At 46.8% G+C, this 19428-nt stretch overlaps 1 protein-coding gene across 1 annotated transcript in view; it reads left to right on the forward strand.

Moving 5' to 3' along the window:
• The window catches only part of Tg (thyroglobulin), a 230967-nt gene that overhangs the window by 109721 nt on the left and 101818 nt on the right, over positions 1–19428 (forward strand). The window contains exons 38-40 of the mRNA XM_004642487.2: positions 6596–6818; positions 8429–8522; positions 11238–11397. Of these exons, the coding sequence (XP_004642544.1) occupies positions 6596–6818; positions 8429–8522; positions 11238–11397 (477 nt within the window). The remainder of the gene's footprint in view (positions 1–6595; positions 6819–8428; positions 8523–11237; positions 11398–19428) is intronic.

Here is a 19428-nt window from a genome sequence, read left to right on the forward strand (position 1 = left end):
AAAAATAATAAAAAGTAATTTTATGAATAGATGTTGGATTTTTCTTAAAGGCTTTTTCTGCAACTATTAAGATGATCATGTAAGTTTTGTCTTTGCTTCTGTTTAAGTGATGAATTACATTTATTGTCTTGTTTGTATTGAACCATCCTTACACTGTTGTGATAAAGCCTAGTTGGGCACAGTATATGAAATTTTTGGTGATTTACTGCATTCTGTTTGCCAGTATCTTGTTTATGATTTTTGTATCTACGTTCATTAAAGAGATTGGCCTGTAGTTCTTTTTCATTTGGGTCCTTGTCTGATTTGGGGATAGGGGTAATGCTAGCTTCCAAGAGTGATTTAGAAGTACTCCTTTTCTTGATTTCATTAAAGAGATCGAGGAGCATGAGGTCTTCTCTGAAGTTATTGTAGAATTTTCAGTGAATCCACTAAGTCCGGGGATTTTCTTAGTAACTTTTTAAAATTGCTACTTCAGTTTCATTGGCTGTTATTGGATTGTTCAGCATTTTTAAGCCTTCTTGGTTTTTTGTGAGGTTTTTCTGGTAATTCCTATGTATCTAGGAATATCTCCATTCCTTTTGAGTTCTCCAGTTTTTGGTATACAAGTTTGTGAATTAGCTGCTAATAATCTCCAGGATTTTGGCATTATTTATTATTCTTTCATCTTTTTCATTTGTAATTACGTTGATTTGTATCTTTTCTTTCCCATTTTTGATAAGAATGGCTAAAGCTTTGTCCATTTTGTTTATTCTTTCAGCACACCAGCTCTTTGATTCATTGATTCTTTTTTTTAAATCCCATTTATTTTTGGTCTGGTTTGTGTCTGAAAATAGGATAATTAACCTTGCTTGTTTTGGGGTTCCTGTTGTATGCAATATTGTTTTCCATTCTTTGATCTTTTAGTCTATGAATTTCTTTTTGGGTTAAATATGTTTCTTACATACTGCATACGATTGGCATTTGGGTATTGTTCCATTCTGATAATCTTTGTCTTTAAGTTGATGAATTGAGACTATTCACATGGTTGTAATTCATAAATACTGACCTATTCCTGTCATTGTGTTATTTTCTAGTTGCTGTTTTCCTTTATTTTCCTTATACTTAATTGTTTACCCTGGCTGCATTGATTGTCTTGGAACTTTTGGTTAGCTTGTCTATTCCTAGTATAGCCTTGAGAATTTTCTGGAATGTTGGTTGGTCTTGAATATTTAGGTACTATTTACATTGAAAATACCTTCTTTTTTCACCAATTTTGAAAGGTAACTTTGCAGGCTATATTGATTTTGGTTGGATGTTATTTTCTTTGAGGACTTGATGTATTTCACTCCAAGTTGTCTTTGCCTTTAAGGTTAGTGCTAAGAATTCTGCTGTAATTCTGATGGATTTTCCTTTATAAGAGAATCATGGGGGCCCAGCCCTAGCTCAGTTCTGGGCTGGTGAGATGGCTCAGTGGTCTAAAGCACCTGCTTGGAACAAGCTTGACAAAGCACAGGGACCGCGGTTCAATTCCCCAGCACCACATGCCAGCCAGCCCCGCCCCCTGGTGGGCTGAGCTGGCCACACACACACACACACACACACACACACACACACACACACACAAAAAATAAATGTAAAAAAAAATTTAAAAAAAAGAGAATCATTGCTATTATCTAAATGCTTTTAAAATTCTGCTCTTGTGTTGCATTTCTGATATGTTGATAATGTTGTGTTCTGCAGTTGTTTTTCTGATTGTGACTATTTAGGGTTCTATATGCCACATATATTTGTATGCTAAATTCTTTTTCTGTATGTATAAATTTTTCTGGAAGTACTTTTGTAAACAGATTTTTAATGCTGTTTGTTGTTTCTTGTTTTTCTATAATTCTCATTACTGTTTCTCTTCTTTGCATCATCTAGAAGTTTTTAGATCCATGTATCATGTTCTCTTTTTGTTTCAAAGGTATCCCTATTTGACTGCTCACCAACCACAGCCCTATAATCTAGATCTGATGCTGTCCCCTCACATTGGTTGCTTCAGCTATCCAAACTTTCAGTCATATTTTTGATCTGGATTTCTGTTTGGAACTTTTTTGTGGACCTCCACACTGTTCTATGCTGATCTTTCATATTTGTATCTCTTCCTTTAGCTCAGCTAGATTTTCCTTAGTGTCTTACTTAGATTTACTGATCATTTGTTTGGTTAGGATAATTATCTTTTTAGTTATATCTTCTTTGAGTCTGTCATAATCTTACTGATCTACTTTTTTATCCTCCACTAGTACCATTTCAGATATTTTTCTTCTTAATGTCTTCCCCTTGATGGCCCTTCGATTGGGTTTGGGATAGTTGGGTGTTCTTGGAGGTATTTTATTACCATGTTTCTTCATGTTTGTATTTTTGTGTTTGTCTGTTTCCTGTACTGGGGTTTGCTGGTTGATTTATAGCGCATACTTTGCTGGAGAGATATATTCTGGGCATAGCTTACTATTAGCACTTGCTTCTATTCCAGGAGCCACCTACCTCCATTAATTTGAGAGAAGGTGTTACAGTTTATTTGACTCTATGTCTGGTTCTTCAGGAATTAGCTGAAGTGTTGTGTATGGCCTCCAGGGTATCTCAGTATTAGCATACTGAGAAAACCAATTGATAGCAACACCTGTCTCACTTTGGTTATCACAGTGAAGTCAACAAATATATAATCAGATATAAATTGGATGCTGAAAAGCCCTAAGAACCACTCATGAACCAGCCTTAGCCAAAGCAGTGAGATCTGTGATGTTAGTTGAGACACTTAGCAACACTATGTGTCAACCTACAGTAAATCAGACCATTGGTATCCACTGGATGTTGGCAGCAATTTGGGAGCACAAGCAGAACACTGGACTTAATACCATTACCTAAAGTCCCATATGCAGGTTTTACCCACCAAACTTGCCCTCCCACCACACAATATAGGTCCTGTGACCTTCCTGCCCTGACTTGAACTTCTCGGGGTACTTAATGGATCTTGGTCTAGCCTTTGCTCTTTCAGTGTCTGTCTCACATGGCTGTCTCTTTCCTGATAACACTTTCAGAACTCCTCCAGGGAAGGGATCACATCCTGAGTCAGGTCAGTCATTTGGCTGTCAACTCTACTATGCTATGCTGAGGAGAACCAAGGTGCAGGGCCCGACAGGAGTTGGTAATTTGACCCTGGTAGCAATAGGGTTCACCAGCAGGTCCTCCTCCATTATGTGTGCTATGAGGTGATGGCAGGGCCTAACCTCTCTGATTGCACACAGCTGGTGAGGGCACGGTGGCGGGTACATGGAACCAGATCTCCTATCTGATAATATCACCTTTTTGCTATCAATCCATGCTGCTGATCTGCTGCATCCTAAAGGCTTTAGAGAAGGAAACTATTCCCAGCTGAGATGAGTTAAAAGCACTTATGGCTGAGAGTATGACTCTGGTAGAGCACTTGCTTAACATGTACAGCAACACACACACACACACACACACACACACAACTGTTCAGTGTTGGGCATTCTGTTGAATGAACAAAAGCAGGGTCTCCTCCCCTGGCTTGGCAGAGAATAGCATGAAAATCTAACACTGAAGAAACCTGCAGGCCAGGAAGCATAGGAGCTGGGGAGTGTGTGAAAGCCCCTCCCTGCTAGGAATGCTCATGGGAGGACATGAGCAACCATCATGGTGTTGGCTGCATCTCTCATCCTGTCTTCTGAGCAGCAGTCACACATTTTCTCAAATAACTCTTCTAACTTCTGCAACCATTAGTTTCTATACAACTATTCAACAGCCACTATAGCATTACAACAGAAAGGAACAATATTAAAAGTAATGGACATGGCAGTGTTGTAATAAAACTTCATTGACAGAAGCACAAAGTAATTAGCTTTTATCCTACCTCAATCCTGAGATTTGACAATCCTTCAGTCCTGTTGGATACCGGGTGTGTTCTTCTCTTATGTCCCTCTTCCTCCTCAGATCATGAGCATGTCTCCCAGGCCTGGGAAGGTCCTAGGCCTTCAATCTTTCTTCTGTCTGTAAGTGTATATTATTGAGTCAAGATGGACTGATGTTAATCTTGCATTTTACTAGTAATGCCGATATATGAAGTAGTTCTGTGAAGAAACACCCTGGTGCTCAGGATTGAGTTCTGCAAAACAGATTAGGCTACTTCTCCATGAATTTGGTGTGACTAAGCCATGTGGTCCCATGGCCTAAATATGTGGGTATTTTGGAAAGGATACACAATTTCTGCAAAAGAACGCAAAAGGGCTACCTACCCCTCCAACATGTCCTTGAGGTGGGTGACTGTGAGTTGTACTATTGTCCCTTCCTGCATACTGCTCGCACCTTTGTGTTTTTCTGGCTTCCCTCCCCAAGGCCACAGTCATGAAATGTGGCAGTGTCTGGCACAGCCAGAAGAATTTGGGCTCTGTGATTGACGACTAATGGGAAACCATTTGAGAAGGAATGGGGCGGGGGTCAGTCATGGTTTTCAACTGAGGCCAGATTAGGAACGGAAACTGTTTCTAAGTCTCCGTTTTGGATTCTAGCTCATATTCCAGGGTTTTTGCAACAGAGAAGGCTTCATTGGCATTTCTGTCTCTTTCTGTTTTTCCCCATGCTTTTCTTGCTCCTCCTTAATTCCTTCTACTCATTTATCCATCCCTTGTCCATTTCTCCCTCAACAAGTCCCCATATCTCCCTTTCTGTTTCTCAATAAATCTATCTCTCTCTCCTTCTATCTCCCATCTCTTTTCATAATTGGTCACTCCATCCCTCTCTCTGTTTCTTCCTCTCTCTTCCATAAATCAGCCCATCCATCATCTACCCATGAGTTTATCCATTCCGCCATCCACCCACATGTCCAGCTTCTGCCACTTGCCAAGCACTATGCTTAGAACATTAGAAGTGGCATACATTATTCCTGACATTATAGGGTTACAGTACTGCTACCATTCCTATTTAATAGGACAGAAAAGTAAGGCTTAGAAATACCACAAAGCCTGCCCTAATATGTGACCCCAATATGTAAAGCCTACTCCGAGGCTGTCAGCGGGCTCTGTCTCCCTGGAATGGCCCTCAGTGCATGGCCATCATGGACAATCTTTCCACCAGTTTTCCCAGCCTCAGATATCACAGAAATTCATGACTATAAAATTCTTTGAGGGTGAGATTAAGTCTTATCTATTGTAGTATTATGGGGTCTCCCACTAGATGCCAGAAACATCGCCTCTCCAGGTTGTGACAAACCAAAACTGTCTCCAGATGTGGTCATATCTCCATGGAGGAAAAACCCTTCCAACTCACCGCTGTTGTTTGCAACACATTGTTGATGACTATATGGATGCTACTTGTCACTTGGCTGCCTCCATTCCCCTCACTTCTGTTTGTGACTGCTACAGAAAGACCTGCAGAGAAAGCACAAGGCCTGGATTCCTAGTTAGTCAGACAGAACCCTGTTAGGAACATTACAACTCCTCTTATGACACTGGTGTCTTCTCACTAGTGTTTATTACTTCCTTTGTGGAAGGCCCTGAGTCCTGTAGGGCACCAGCCATGGGCTGCCTCAAGGCCCAGAAAGCAATGGTTGGCACTGAGTTCAGGCCCAACAGAAACACATCAACTCAATGAATGAGTGAAAGCAAATAGAGTTGAGGAAGTAGAATGGGGTCAGAGTGAGGGTGGATGGAGGTGTCTGGGGGTGAGCACCAGAGAGGGGTTGGGGCACACTGACACTGAACAGGCCTGGCCAAGGGCTCTGCAGTGATGTCACAGACTGGGAATTTGGCACACGCACACAGATGGGTGGCCACGCACATGGGCCATGGCAGCAGAAGGCAGGAAAGGGATGCTGTGCCTGGCCCCCAGCTGTGTACATAGGGCTTGGTCAGGCTGGACGCCCACGTTGAGCTTGGTCCTACATCATCATGTGGTCCTGGTGCTTTTCCCACCCCTGCCCCTAACCATAATTTGTCACTAGGGAAATATCAATGTGGCCCATGACCCCTTAGCTGCAATGCTGAAATTCAAATGTGCTAGAAGTCTATTTTTTGTTGTAGATTTGCTTATAAACTTATTTGTTAACCAAAATCTGGTCTGATGACAGAAGAAATTGTTTGCTTTATTCATCCCTCTTAGTATGATCAATCCATATACTTCCTCAGAAATCACTGTATTTGACAACAGGGCTCTTCTCCTGACCTCCAGGAGGGTTGAACAAGGGCTCACTCTGTGTGTGTGTGTGTGTGTGTGTGTGTGTGTGTGTGTGTGTGTTCCCAGTGTCTCTTTTACATGCCAGGGCTTGGGGTAAAAGGCAGGGCTTGGCTTAGTACCTACCTCTCAAAGGCCCTGGGGAGAGTCCAGGAGACATCGCACATAAGGGGATCAGTACCATACTCCACGTACATCTGGTGCCTAATAAAGATCAGAAGTTTTTGTTCTCTGTTGTTGGTGGAAGCTAACTTGACTAGTCCTAAGTTCTAGGATCTGGATGGACTACTGGTAGTTTTAGTACATGAGCAGGATGGGTCTTTTGCTTGAAGCTACCAGGAGGCTGGTGACCTGAGCACTCACAGTGGCCTCCCCTGTCCTCTTCCCCCAGGAACCACTTTGCACCGCTCTGAGGCAGGACCTGCACCTTCTGTGCCCATAGCCCCTCATGGCCGGCTACAGGGCAGGTCCCAGGTTGTACGGGTGGGCACTGCATGGAAGCAAGTGAACCAGTTCCTCGGAGTTCCCTATGCCTCCCCACCACTGGCAGAGCGCCGCTTCCAGGCACCAGAGCCCTTGAACTGGACAGGCTCTTGGGATGCCACCAAGCCAAGGTAGGCATGAGGGCTGGGCATCTTTGGTGACTCAGTAATAGCACCATAGATTGTGCTTTGTGTAATGCATGAGGCTGTTGCTTACGAGGAGACTACGTGCTGTCACAAGTGCACCCTCCGCACCAGCGCTCTGCACTCTTTTACTCCTGTCAGCTCTCTGCTGGTGGATGCACCTGTGTGCCCTGCACATGTGGTGATTCAGGGGTCCAGACCAGTGAGGCTGCCCTGCCTTCCCCAGGGTGACTCTTCTAAGGTCACCCTGGACATTAATCAGGACAGTACGCCTCTGCAGGGAGGCTTCTGTGGGTCCATCTGGAGACCAGATACATGTCCCTTGCATAGTTCTGTGGTGGCCCCTGCTGACACCTGACTTTAAGGGTGCTGTAAAGAAAGTGCAGCACTGTGGGAAAAGTAAATGAACCAATGAGACATTTTGAAAAGATTTATTTTCCCCCAACTGATAGACTATTACAAGGTTTCTTTTACATTAAGCTCTCATATCCTATCATTTCCTCCATTAAAAATTTTCATTTATTTATTTATTTATTTATTTATTTTTGGTAGAACTGGGGATTGAACTCAGACTCTTGCACTTGCCAGGGAAGTGCTTATTCTACTGAGCCATCTCCCGGGCTCCCCAAATTTTTTGTTTTAAATAGCTAATGTACTGGAGAATGATTTTGTGATGGTTTCTACTTAAAGCTCATTCAGGATGGAGAACCAGTGCCTATGGTTGCCTTGCCTCCCCCTGCCTACCCTCCTCTGGGTATCACAGTCTTATAGATTTTCCCTTGGCAGTGATACCCTCCCTGGCCACTACTGCAGCCAGCTGAAATAATGAGCAGGTTCCCAGGTCCATGACCAGGTGAGGGCTGAGCTAGGCAGCTCTTGAAGTACTCACATGAAAAGGGGTGGGGGCCTAAACAGTGACAGTGACAATTGAGACACAGACAGGCCTGGATTGAAGTCTGTCCCACCATTGGGAAATAAGAACAAGCACAAACTAGAACAACTTACCACGTTGGCCATACTTGGTGACCAGATGAGATAGTGTGGTCCTGTGGGTCTGGAGTGGAAGTGGCTGGAGGTCTTGGGTCACTGTAGCCCAGGGATAGCACAAGGTGGTCAGTGCTGAGTTAGCCTTTTGGGCAGATGACCCTGATGCTGCAGTTAGGCAGGGACTCTGATGTGGTCTCCACTCATACCATGGATCATCAGACTGCCCAGGAGGTGCTGATTCTGTGCCCAGTGCTGTGTGCTGCTTAGAAGGCAAGGCAGACCTCCCTTCCAGCAGTCTGCAAATGTTCTGACCGCACTCCAAGGCCCTGGTAGTATCCATTGTCCCCTTCTCTATCTCAGCACACTGGCGTCAAGGCAGCATGTGGTCCCTGAGAGATGCTCCTCCATGGGCTGGTGGCCAGGAACAGGTCCAGCTGTTCTGTGCCCTCTGTTCACTGGCCTCTCCCAGATCCTAAGGGAATTGTTGCAAGGTGGTGGGAAGCCAGGCCTTGGAGTGGAGCTGTGGGCTTTGCCGTGGAGGTGTATGGGAGGGAGAGGGGCTGTGTCTCTGGGTTATTTCTGCTGCAGCTCAGCCAGTCTGTCCCCTGCAGGGCCAGCTGCTGGCTGCCAGGCATCCGCACACCTACACCCGCTGGAGTCAGTGAAGACTGCTTGTATCTCAATGTGTTTGTGCCGGAGAACCTGGTGAGTCCCCCAGCCCTGCTGTGTTTGCCTCAAAAGAACTCGTATTAGAGATTCTCCGTCCACATGGCTGGCCTCTGCTTGGCCTGTGTTATGCAAGTGCTGTTCCCCATGTCTCTGGGCTTCCCGGAGGTCTAGGGGCTGAAAGAAAGCAGAATAGCCTGGGCTTCCTGGGTGCACAGGGCTGGTGTGCAAGGAGGCTCCGTGGGTGCTGGACTTGGACTTTGAAATTTGTTTGCCCTGTTTTGAAGCCTGTATCTGCTTAAGAAGCTACAACTAGCCTGCTCTTGAAAGGCTGAGTTCCTTGTTTATGCAGAAGGCACAACACTCATGAGAGAAAAAGGGATGGGTGAGCCTGAGGGAGCCTGACTTTCTGGCAGTGCTGGCCCAGCGTCAAGCAGCCACGCTGCTGCTTGCACTCCCCTCGTTTCCTAGCGGTGACAGTAAGCTGAGTTGGGAGAGTGAGCTTCGTAATAAGCTGCCAAAAATGCACCAGCTCAAGGGCTGGCCAGATAGCTCAGCAGGCTAAAGCGCCTGCTTAGGCAGACGCCTCCAGGGTGCGCTGAGCCAGCTACTGAGAATAGGCGTCGTGGTGTGCGCCAGTAATCCCAGCACTTGGGAGGCTGAAAACAGGAGGATCACTACAAGTCTGATGTATAAAGTGAGACACTGTAGGCCCTGTAGACCCTGTTCTAAACACATTAAAAATATATATATATATATACCAGCTCATTGGCTACTCTAATAGACGTATGGAACCTTGATTGAGGAAGGTGATAGGGCACCCTTCTGCCCAGTGCTGCAATTCACCATAAACCTGCAATGTTGAATTAAGTCCAAGTCAGGCCTGCCACCTACTGCTCCTTCATTGTCCTGGAGGTGGTGACTCAAATTCGTGTGTCCCAGCTACTTTGTCTGAAAGTGGAAAGAGAAATAGCATCTGGCCAGAGTGGAACTTTGGCTCCTGGGTCTTGACTCCAAATCTGGTGTTCCTTCCCTTAGGGAAATTCCTAGGCATGGGAGCTTTGCCTTTCTGTCTTGAGTGGCTCGTAGGGCCCCAGCTTAGCCTTGGGGAGGAGCACAGGCCACAGCAAGGGTCGGCAGCGCCTGGGGATAGTGACAGGCCAAGTGGGGGAGCACTGGTATCCTGATACTTGCTTTTCTCATGGGGTCAGAGGCTCAGTCTGGTCTCTCTGTGCCTTGTCTCTGTGATATCCTCAATGGTAGACAATGGTCCAGCATCCTTCTCTGATGCTGGTACGATGCTATGCAGTAAAATCACTGAGGTTATTTGGGAGGTGTTGAACTTGTCCCTGACCTGTCCAAAGACCCCAGATAATGAAACCAAACCTCCCAAATTGGCCTTTCCTGTGGCCTTCATAAGGTCTTGTCTTTGAAGAATCCATGGCCTTGCCCACTGGGGACATTTGAACTGGAGGATCACCCAGGAATGTGCTAGGGAGAACGTGAGGCATTTTCCCTAGGTCAGGGCTGGGTCCTCAATTAACCCTTTCACTCCAGATGTCTTTAGCTGGTTTCCCCAGCACTCTGAGTTTTTGTTTCCATGTGTAAAATGAGAGCACTTAGAGCCCTTGTGGCAGCTGCCTCATGTATGGAAGAGCTGATGGAATTCATAGTCTCCATGGAGGGAAGGACAAGCCAAGGTCAGCTGCGGCAAAAAGTCTGGGTGGAAGCGTGTGTGTGCCACACCCATTATAACTTAAGTAGAGAAGTCACCTCTCACATAGACAGGATCCTGCATGGCACAGCAGTCAGCAGTGCTGCACAAATACACGCCATGGCTTGGTGTGGGCATCGGATCCCTCAGATGCCACTTAATGTTCCAATGCAGAATGCTTGGCTTATTTCAAAGCCCAGCCTTGTACTTCTTGGATGTGTGATCTCTGATGAGCTGTGTACCAGCCCTAAGCTTCTGCATTCTCATCTGTGAAAGGTGATGATAAAAATTAACATGCTATCTGCAGAGAGGATCAAATGAGTGACACATGTGAACAGAACAGCACCAACCATTAGTGGCTGCTGCCTCTGAAGCCAGCTATGGGCTCCTAAGATGGGAATGGGGCACACAGCCATGTCTCTGAGGACACCGAGTAATCCTTTGCAATACAAGAAGGCCAGGCCTGGGTGCTGGTGTGGCGCCACATGTACTGCGGGGAGCACAGGGGGCCTTGCTTCCTGCAAACCCTTCTCTGTGCACTGGGGCTCAGCAGTTTATGAGAACTGCAGCCTGGGTGTCTTACCCACAGATTTATTGCCTGCACTTCTGGAGGCTGGAACTGCAAGGTCAGGGTGCCGCAGGGCTGGCTGTCTCTGAGGCCTCTCTGCTTGGCTTGCAGGCTTGCAGATGGCTTTCTTCTCCTGGGGTCTTCTCCAGGCCTTCCCTCTGTGTGTCTGGGCCTAAACTCCTTCTTCTTATAAGGACACCAGCCAAAGAGGGTTGGATGCCACATACAAGCACTTTTTGTGCTAGTTGCCTCTACGTGTCTGTCTCTAAGTACAGCCACATTCTGAGCTGCCTGGAGTTGGAGTTCCGATGCATGAAGGGGTGGGGGACAAAATTCAGGCCACAATATGGGCTGAGTGCCCTCCAGACAGTGCTAGCAACAGAAGCTGTGTTGGTGCGCAGCGTGGGCCTCCCAGAACTGCTGCTGTGAAGGCAGGCCGCTCTCAACACACCCCCTGCTCTCATCCCCGCAGGCTCCCAACGCGTCAGTGCTGGTGTTCTTCCACAACACCATGGAGGATGACGTCAGCGAAGCCTGGCTGAGGATCGATGGCTCCCTCCTGGCTGCCGTAGGCAACCTCATTGTGGTCACTGCCAACTATCGAGCGGGTGTTTTTGGCTTCCTGAGTTCTGGTGAGTTGTTGGCATCACTGGATGTGTTGGCTGGCTTTCTGTTACTATACCAAAAGACATGAGATTATTATTTTTTTATTTTAAAGGGGAAAAATGAAAATAAAACAGAATTTCAAAACCGGTTGATAGGAGAGTTACAATAATTAATACATTGCATATTGTCTTTTTAGTAGCTATTCAGACTGCAAGATGCAGGCATGAATTTGTGTCCAAACTATATTAGCACAAATATTTCTTTTCAGTGAACAAAGAGAAACTAAGTGTATAACTATCTTACCTATCTTGTGTATAAATATATATATTTTTTTCTTTTTCCCTTCTTCTGTTTCCTCTTTCCCCATCACAGTTTGCCTTTTCTTTAGAACAGTTTCTTCACAATTCTCAGTATCTGTTTTACATTTGGTTCTTAATTACTCATTCAGTTTCTCACACTAGTGAGACAATACGATGTTTACGCATATGGGTCTGATTTATGGTCTTGAGTTATAAAGAGGGAAACTTTGTTTGAGCTCATGATTTTGGAGGTTCTGGTACGTGATTGGTTGGGCCCATGGCCAAGCAGCCAATCACTGTAGCAATAAGTAGCAGATCACGATGCTCACCTCATGACCAGGAAGTGAAAGAGAAGAGGAGGGACCCTCAGTGCCACAGTTCCCTTCAAGGGCTGTCCTCCACTGATTTAGGGGCCCTGTAGAGCCTCTACCTCTTGATAGTACAGCCTGGGACAAAGCCTTTACACTTGAGCCTCCAGGGAGCCTTCCGCAGCAGCTATAGCCTTGGGGCTCCTGACTGCCCAGCTAAGGCTCCCTGCTTGCATGACCCATTTCTTCTCAAAGCCTCAGACTTGCTGCTTGGCTTCTCCTACAGCTTGCTTGATGCACAGTAGAAATTCTAGCATGTTTACAGCCCTATGCACTAATGCTGTGCCCATAGATGTGAGTAGTAGTGAGTGAGTTGCACTTATTGAGAATTCACTGTGTGTTAAACTGGCCCAGGCACACACTGACATAGTGTGTGTGTGTGTGTGTGTGTGTGTGTGTGTGTGTGTTTAGGAGAGAAAATTAAGGCTCAAGGAGGGACACTAGGTTACACTATGTTATCAGAGCCAGACTTCACCCAGACCTGTCTGTCCCTGGGCAAGGCTCAGGCATGGACAACAACCCTTCTCAACAGGGAAGCTTTGGGACATGGGGTGAGGGATGTGTGAACAGTGACTCCTACCTCCCTTGAATTTTGCTTCCCTAAAACTGTTCATTACCCTGGCTTGCTTTGCATACTCCAACATAAACACCTTCCATCCACACACATCTACCTCTGCCACCACCTGTGACTAAGGAGTCAGTGGGAATGGGAAGGGGGGTGGATGTGTTGCTTGGAATCCAAAGAGCCAAAGGCCAGCTCTACCAGCCACCAGCCATGTGGCCCTACACCAGACCACTCCCAGCATTTGTTTTCCCTTCTGTAGTATGGGAGTCATTTTGCCTGACTCCAGAGTTGCTGGGAGTCTCAAGTGAGAGGATACATGTGAGAGGGATTTTGAGATAGTGGAAGTGTCGCCCAGTCCTCAAGGACAGGCTGAGCTTCCACTGTATTTCTCAGGGCTTGCATTCAGAACTAGGATGTCTTAATGAGCTCAGCATAGACAGATGGGTGGGAGGTAGAAAGACCAGGCTGGAGGGCTTGGTTGTACCTCGATGCCCTTCTGCCAGCATGCGCAGAAGCCAGGGGTGCCAAGGATGGATGTCTGAGTAGATCAGTGGCACACGACATTGACGGCCACAAAGAAAATAAAAGGGTTTGAGGATGTGAAGCAGGCAGCAGGCTAAGGCAGAGCCAGGCCGATGCCTGTGCGGGAGACAGGATGAAGAGCAGACTGCGTTTTCCTGGGGAGCAGGCAGCTGGGCGTCGGTGGCTGCATGTGGCTCTTGTGTCTTGGCTTTCCATTTTCTGCCTGACGCTGCATGGTGATGAGAAACAAATATGGTGACTGAGGCTTTCAGTAAGCTTTGGGGGTGTAAGAATTCTTCACATGAGGATTTATTTTCTTTAAAGAGGACCCCTCCTCCGAGCTGGGCTTTCTGTCCTCACTGCATATGCAAGTCTGATGAGGGTATGTAGGCCAGCAGGCGATGTCCAGAGCCCTGGGAGTTGCAGTTGGTCTCAGGAAATTTTTCCCTAGACATGGCTGACTTTGGCTTAGAACATTTCCAGACAGAAGAGAGTGAATTTCCATATGTCATCTGTCCCTGAGGGATACCAGGAAGTGACTTTCAGGACTGCAGTCTTGGTACGAATTCCTATGCTTCTGGACTGGCAGACTTGTTTTGGCTGCCGGTATGGGAAGTCTGTGGTAGCAATGGAAGCCTCCAGAACTCCCAGCTCCTCTCAATCCCGACTTGTCTTTACCGTGCCTGCTCCTGTTGCTCTAAGGAAAAGCTATCAGCAAGAGAGAGGGAAAAGTAGGGCCCCAGAGTACTTCTCTTTGCCAGGTGTTTTGCTGCTTCTCATGGAAGCTTTGTGAGGCAGAACCATATGCCAGGTCACAGAGGAAACCATAAGGCTCAGAGAGAGGGGAAGGGGCTTTATCAGCTCAGTCAGAGGAGCTGGTGCCAGAGGTGTACTACTCTCTTCCAGTCACACCCGGGTGACGAGGAACATGCCTTGTTCTTGCACTGTAGCCTCTGCGTGTAGTCTGGACGCACCCTCTGGATTCTGTTGCCTTTGGCTCTGTCTTTTGCCTTCGTTTAGCCATAGCCCCCTGGCTTTGCTTGTTCACTAGACCTCCTAGCACTTCTCCTGTCCTGAGTCTTTGGGTGTCTGACAGCCTGCCACCCTGCCCTTCTGCATGGAAAGGAAACAAAGACATCAGTGTTCCTCAGGCCAGCTGGAGAACCAAGGCATGGATACATGGCAGTGTAGGCCCCGGCACTGGGGCACACAGAGACCTCTGTCACAGATGGCCTCTGCCTGTCACAGACAGGTGTGGGCACAGCTCTGGATGTGGACAGGCAGTGTGCTGCTTGCAGGGCAGCCTCCACATGGAAGGAGCAAACAGCAGGCCTTGCAGCTCTCTTAACTTCCCCAAGAAAACCGAGATGTAGGCGAAACTTGCCTTTCCATTGAAAATAACCACAGGTTTTATGATTTAGGGCAATTTTGAAAGAGTACAGAGAAACTGAACATGAGTCTTTCTGTGTCTCTTTCTCCCTGCTCCCTGTTTCCCCCATTACTAGCGCCTTTTTATGGCACACGCATGGTAAGTGATGAGCCCTAATGATGCGTGATTGCTCACTAAAGTGCAAGGTTCATGCCTGGGCTCACCTAAGGTTGCACATTCTCTGGGTTTTGCCAAATGTGTGATGCTATGTATCCACTATTGCAGCCTCTTCTAGAATAGCTTTAGTAGCCTACAGCTCCCTGTGCTCTGGTATTCATTTCACCCCTTTTTGTTATAAGTCATTGAATCTACAGTTGAGAACACAGGTCTGGAAAGCTGCTGGGCCACGTGGGGTTCCAGCCTCGGCTGGGGCTGGCAGAGAATGCAAGCTTTGCCCCTGCATGGGGCGGCGTCCCAGAGTGGCTCTATGGGGCCAGCGCTCTATGGCCTTCCCTCTGTGACCCATGGCAGCCTGCTATCCATGAGTGCAAGATGCAAGGGCTTGTCCGTGTTTTCCCTGACTCAGGTGCTCCAAAAGACCAACCTTGGGCCTCGCCTGGCTCTTCTAGTCTGATGTGTGTTACTCTCCCTCTCAGTCCCTACAGAGACAGGTACTCTTCCCAGGGAGGGCTGGACTTTGGTCATTTTCAGCCCAGCATCTGGCTGTGGCCAGCATAGAGCCACTGCCCTACTCAGTAGCAGCTCCTGGCACTCCCTGAGGCAGGCAGGCAGGCAGTGTTACTGCCAAACCACCTGAAAATATTCAGTGTCCCAGAGCAAAAGTGGTCCCTGGGAGCCCTGCATACCAAAAGGGATGCATTTGGGGAGACACAGATGGAAGATGAAAAGCAAAGGAGCTGCCAGTGTGGAGACCAGCGAGATCAACTTGCGCCGTCTGCAGAAGACAGATGAGGCAAAGCCAAATGAGGAAGGGGACTTGGTTCCTATGGAGATGAGTAGTCAGAGAGGAGGCAGGGACTGGAGCAGGGCTGGAGGAGGCAGGGCTGTCTGGGCCCCAGGCAACTGCGAGGGGATCAGTCCAAAGTGGTGAGTGGGTGTAGGGCGAGAGGAGGAGAGGGGTGTAACAGGGCGCCAGGCTCTGCAGGATGTGGGCCCGAGGAAGTGTGCTTTGGCTAGGGAGTCAGACAGAAGGCCAGGCCGCCCCCAGTAGCCACACACCGCTATGACCTCACTGTGGCTGGGCTTGCAGGGCCTCCTGAAGGGTCTGTTGTCCTCTCTAAATTAGAAAAACAAGCAGAGTCTGGCCCAGAAGGTGCCCCTCACAGAAGCTCTTTCTGCTACTGCACGTGAGACAGGCTTTGCTAAGGGCATTGGGGATATATGGGCTGGGAAGATAGCTGCGTGGTCTAGCCTGGCCAGTACAAGGTCCCGAGTTCAATTCCTGGTACCCCGTGCTGTGCCACTGAAAGAGGGCATGGCGGTGCACGCCTGTAATCCCAGAGCTGGGGAGGCTGCAGAGAAGGATCAAAGGAGTCCACGCTGTATAACGAGGCCCTGTACCAAATATATATATATATATATATATATATATATATATATATATATAAACTTAGGGTAATACTAGGGCCTCAACTCTTTCCCTTTAAATCTGCTGTAATGCCTCGTGCCAGTCACAGTTCCGTTGACTTTACAAATATTAATTAATTTAATCACCAGAGCACCCAAAGGGGAAGTGTTCCTGTCATAACATTTCATAGATAAAGGCTTAGCACGTAGGTGGCAAGGGGCTTGCCCCAAGCTCTGTATCTAATAGGCACTGAAGCCAAGAGTCATTAGCCCTATACCCACAGCCTCTGTGTGATGCCCATTGGCAAGACTGAGTCCTTGTAAGGGGCATTTGTGGATTGATAAAAATGTGCCAATCAGGCAATGAGGGCACAAAGGTCTGCTGGCCGGGTGGTTCCTCCTGGGCCAGTAGGAACCTGGAGGTGCAGGGCAGGCAGGGCAGTGGAGACCAGGGCTGGGGATAGCACGGATAACACAATGTCCAAGAAACCCCTGTTAACAATGTTTTCCTAATTGGCCACAACCCAGTTTCGCCTCTCTGGTCCTGACTCTGTAGGGCTAGGACATTTCCACAGGAGCATAATGTATGTTTTGTGTGTGTGTGTGTGTGTGTGTGTGTGTGTGTGTGTGTGTGTGTGTGAGACAACTGAGTGAGCTAGGCCTGGACCAGAGCCCTAAGGAGAAGACAAGGAGACCAAGGCTCAGCCACCCACCCAGACTCAGGGATTAGTGTGCCCAGGGAGTGGCCCCGAGCTGTGTTGGGAGCCAGAAAGAAGGCTTGGAGGGCTGCAGGCTGTCCTGGAAGGTCCGAGGAGCCAGGAGGAACTCAGCCCTGGTGTAGTAGCAATAAGGCAGTCACCAAAGGTATGTGAGCAGACACTGCCAGTTCCATAAATAGGGAACTTATTTTTTATGGCTATCGTATGCTTGTCTAATTACCCTGGATGTAAGGACAAATACCTTTGACTGTGACTGAGGATTTGGGTTCCAGCTTGATCCTACATACACTTCTCACATCTAAATACAATCTTTCATCACAAGCTCCTGTTTCTTCCCCAGTAAAGGACAGGGCTGGGAGCACAGGCTTCAAGCCACTACTGTTCATTACCTGCCTCCCAAATGCATCCAGGCTCTGTGCCCTGGGGCTGGGATCCTGACTCTTGGCTCTCAGCAGTGCTTGACTCCAGAGGAAGCCCCCCCCCATTGTTGTTGGACAGCTGTCTTCTGGAACAAGCCCTCTTTCCTCGTGGGGGGCCGTGGATCTCAGAATGTCATCAGCACTCTTTTGTAATGTAGTGGGAAGTTGACCTATGGGAAATGAGCATCAGGGATGTTCCCCACTTGCCGAGGTTACTGGCAGTGCCAGCCACGAGTGTCCTTTTCCAGATCTGCAGAAGTTGGTCATACTCAGTTGGCATCCTGCTCTCCTGTGCTCCCTGAGACCTTGGAAGAAGAGGATATTTTCATTCTGACAAATGGAACACAGAGGCAATCCAGAAAAACTCCTGGTGAAGATCATTTCAAGACAATGGCTTTACCAGATTCAGAACAAGAAAACCATTTGAAGAAATATAGAATGTTTGTCTAGCTGGAAAAGTAATTGTTAGGAACTCTAAGCTGGCGTTCCCTTCAGCTTTGTGGATACTGGGTTGGGCAATTACCTCATGAGATTGTCCTATCTTCTTCTTTTATTTAAGAATATGGCGTTTTGTCAGTAGTTTCATGCCCAATGCTGAGTCGTACCATCGTAACTGGCAGGGGGTGGGGTGTGCTGGTGGTGATCTTTGTGGGGGCTGGATCGTAGGGAGTGCGCATAGGGTGGTGACAGCCAAGAGTCACCGCATGCAGTGCTGGTGGGAGCCACAGGATCTAAAGAGGTCTCTGAGGGCAGAGTCTGAAAAGAAGGTGTGCACCTCAGATGGATCATAGCGGGCCTGGGTTCCAAAGTTTGATAGAGAAGAACCAGTTCATGGAGAAGATCAACCAGGGTGCACTGAATTCACAGGAGTGTCCCAGAGGGCCAAGGAGACATGCATGTCTACACCATATTTGCATCATTTCTTTTTTTGGGGGGGATGAGCTCAACTGGTCTTACTTTCCAGTGCACCAGGACCACATACAGTCACTGTATTTCTTTGATCCGAAGCTTATTTCAATCCTTCTCACCTAAGTCCAATAAAAATAACAGAAATCCATTAAGTGATGGCTGTAAGCAGCTCTGTGTGTTAAATTCTTATTTCCCAAAACTCCCCATGGGGTAGGTGCTGTTCTCATCCCTACTTTAAGTACTCTAGATGTTGGTTCTCTGTCTGAGAAATAGCTTGCAAAACCTTCTCACTTTGTAGGTTGGCTTTTCACTCTGGTGACTGCCTTCTTTAATGTGCAACTTTTAAGTTTGGCATGTTCTCATTTGGTGACTCTTAGGGTTACTTCTTGTGCCACTGGAGTTCTCTGATCTGAAAGTCCTTGCCTACACCCGTGTCTTCAGGAGTTTTACCTGTTTTATGATTTGTAGCAAAGTGTTTCTTTTTTAACATTTATATGTTTGATTCATTTTTCATTTTATTTAATTTAGGGGTATATGAGTCTAGACATCTAGAATATAAAGAAATTTTTTTTTTAATGTAGACATGCCCAAGATAAAAGAGCCAATCAAAACATGGACAAGTGAAATGGATAGATACTTCTCAAAAGAGTAAAATAGCCAATCAATGCACATAAAAGTTTCAGCATCCCTGGCCATAAGAGAAAAGCAAATTAAAACTACATTGAGATACTTACCTTACCCCATAAAGAATTACAGTCTTAAAAAACAAAACTGAAACTAACAAATGTTGGTGAGGATGTGAGGAAAAAGGAACTCTTCTGCATTATTACTGAGATTGCAAACTAGTACAAATGCTAGAGATACCAGTGAGGAGATTTTGCAAAAATAATAATAATAATGACAGAAATTCCATTTGACCTAGCTAGTCCCCTTCTAGGTATCTTCTTCAAGAGTTAAAGTCATCCTACTAAGATGCTATATGCATAGCCGTGTCTACAGCAGTACAGTTTGAAATAGGTAGATCTTGGAAACTGTGTGTGTCCATCAACAGATGGATGGATGAAGAAAATGTGGTATTTACACACAATGGAGCAGTGCTCTGCCATATAGAAGGCACACGTGAGGTGTTTGTAGGCAAATGCGCATAACGTGAGAACAGAATGCTACATAAAACAAGTCAAACACAAAAGCCTAAATATCGCATGGTTTCTCTGATGTGGGAACTCCAAACACGTACATATACTGTATAAAAAGCAAAATAGTAGAACAGTAGGAAGAAATTTAAATAATTCTCCAAATT

Source organism: Octodon degus, unplaced genomic scaffold (assembly GCF_000260255.1).
Source record: "Octodon degus isolate 3935 unplaced genomic scaffold, OctDeg1.0 scaffold00154, whole genome shotgun sequence".
Lineage (NCBI taxonomy): Eukaryota > Metazoa > Chordata > Mammalia > Rodentia > Octodontidae > Octodon > Octodon degus.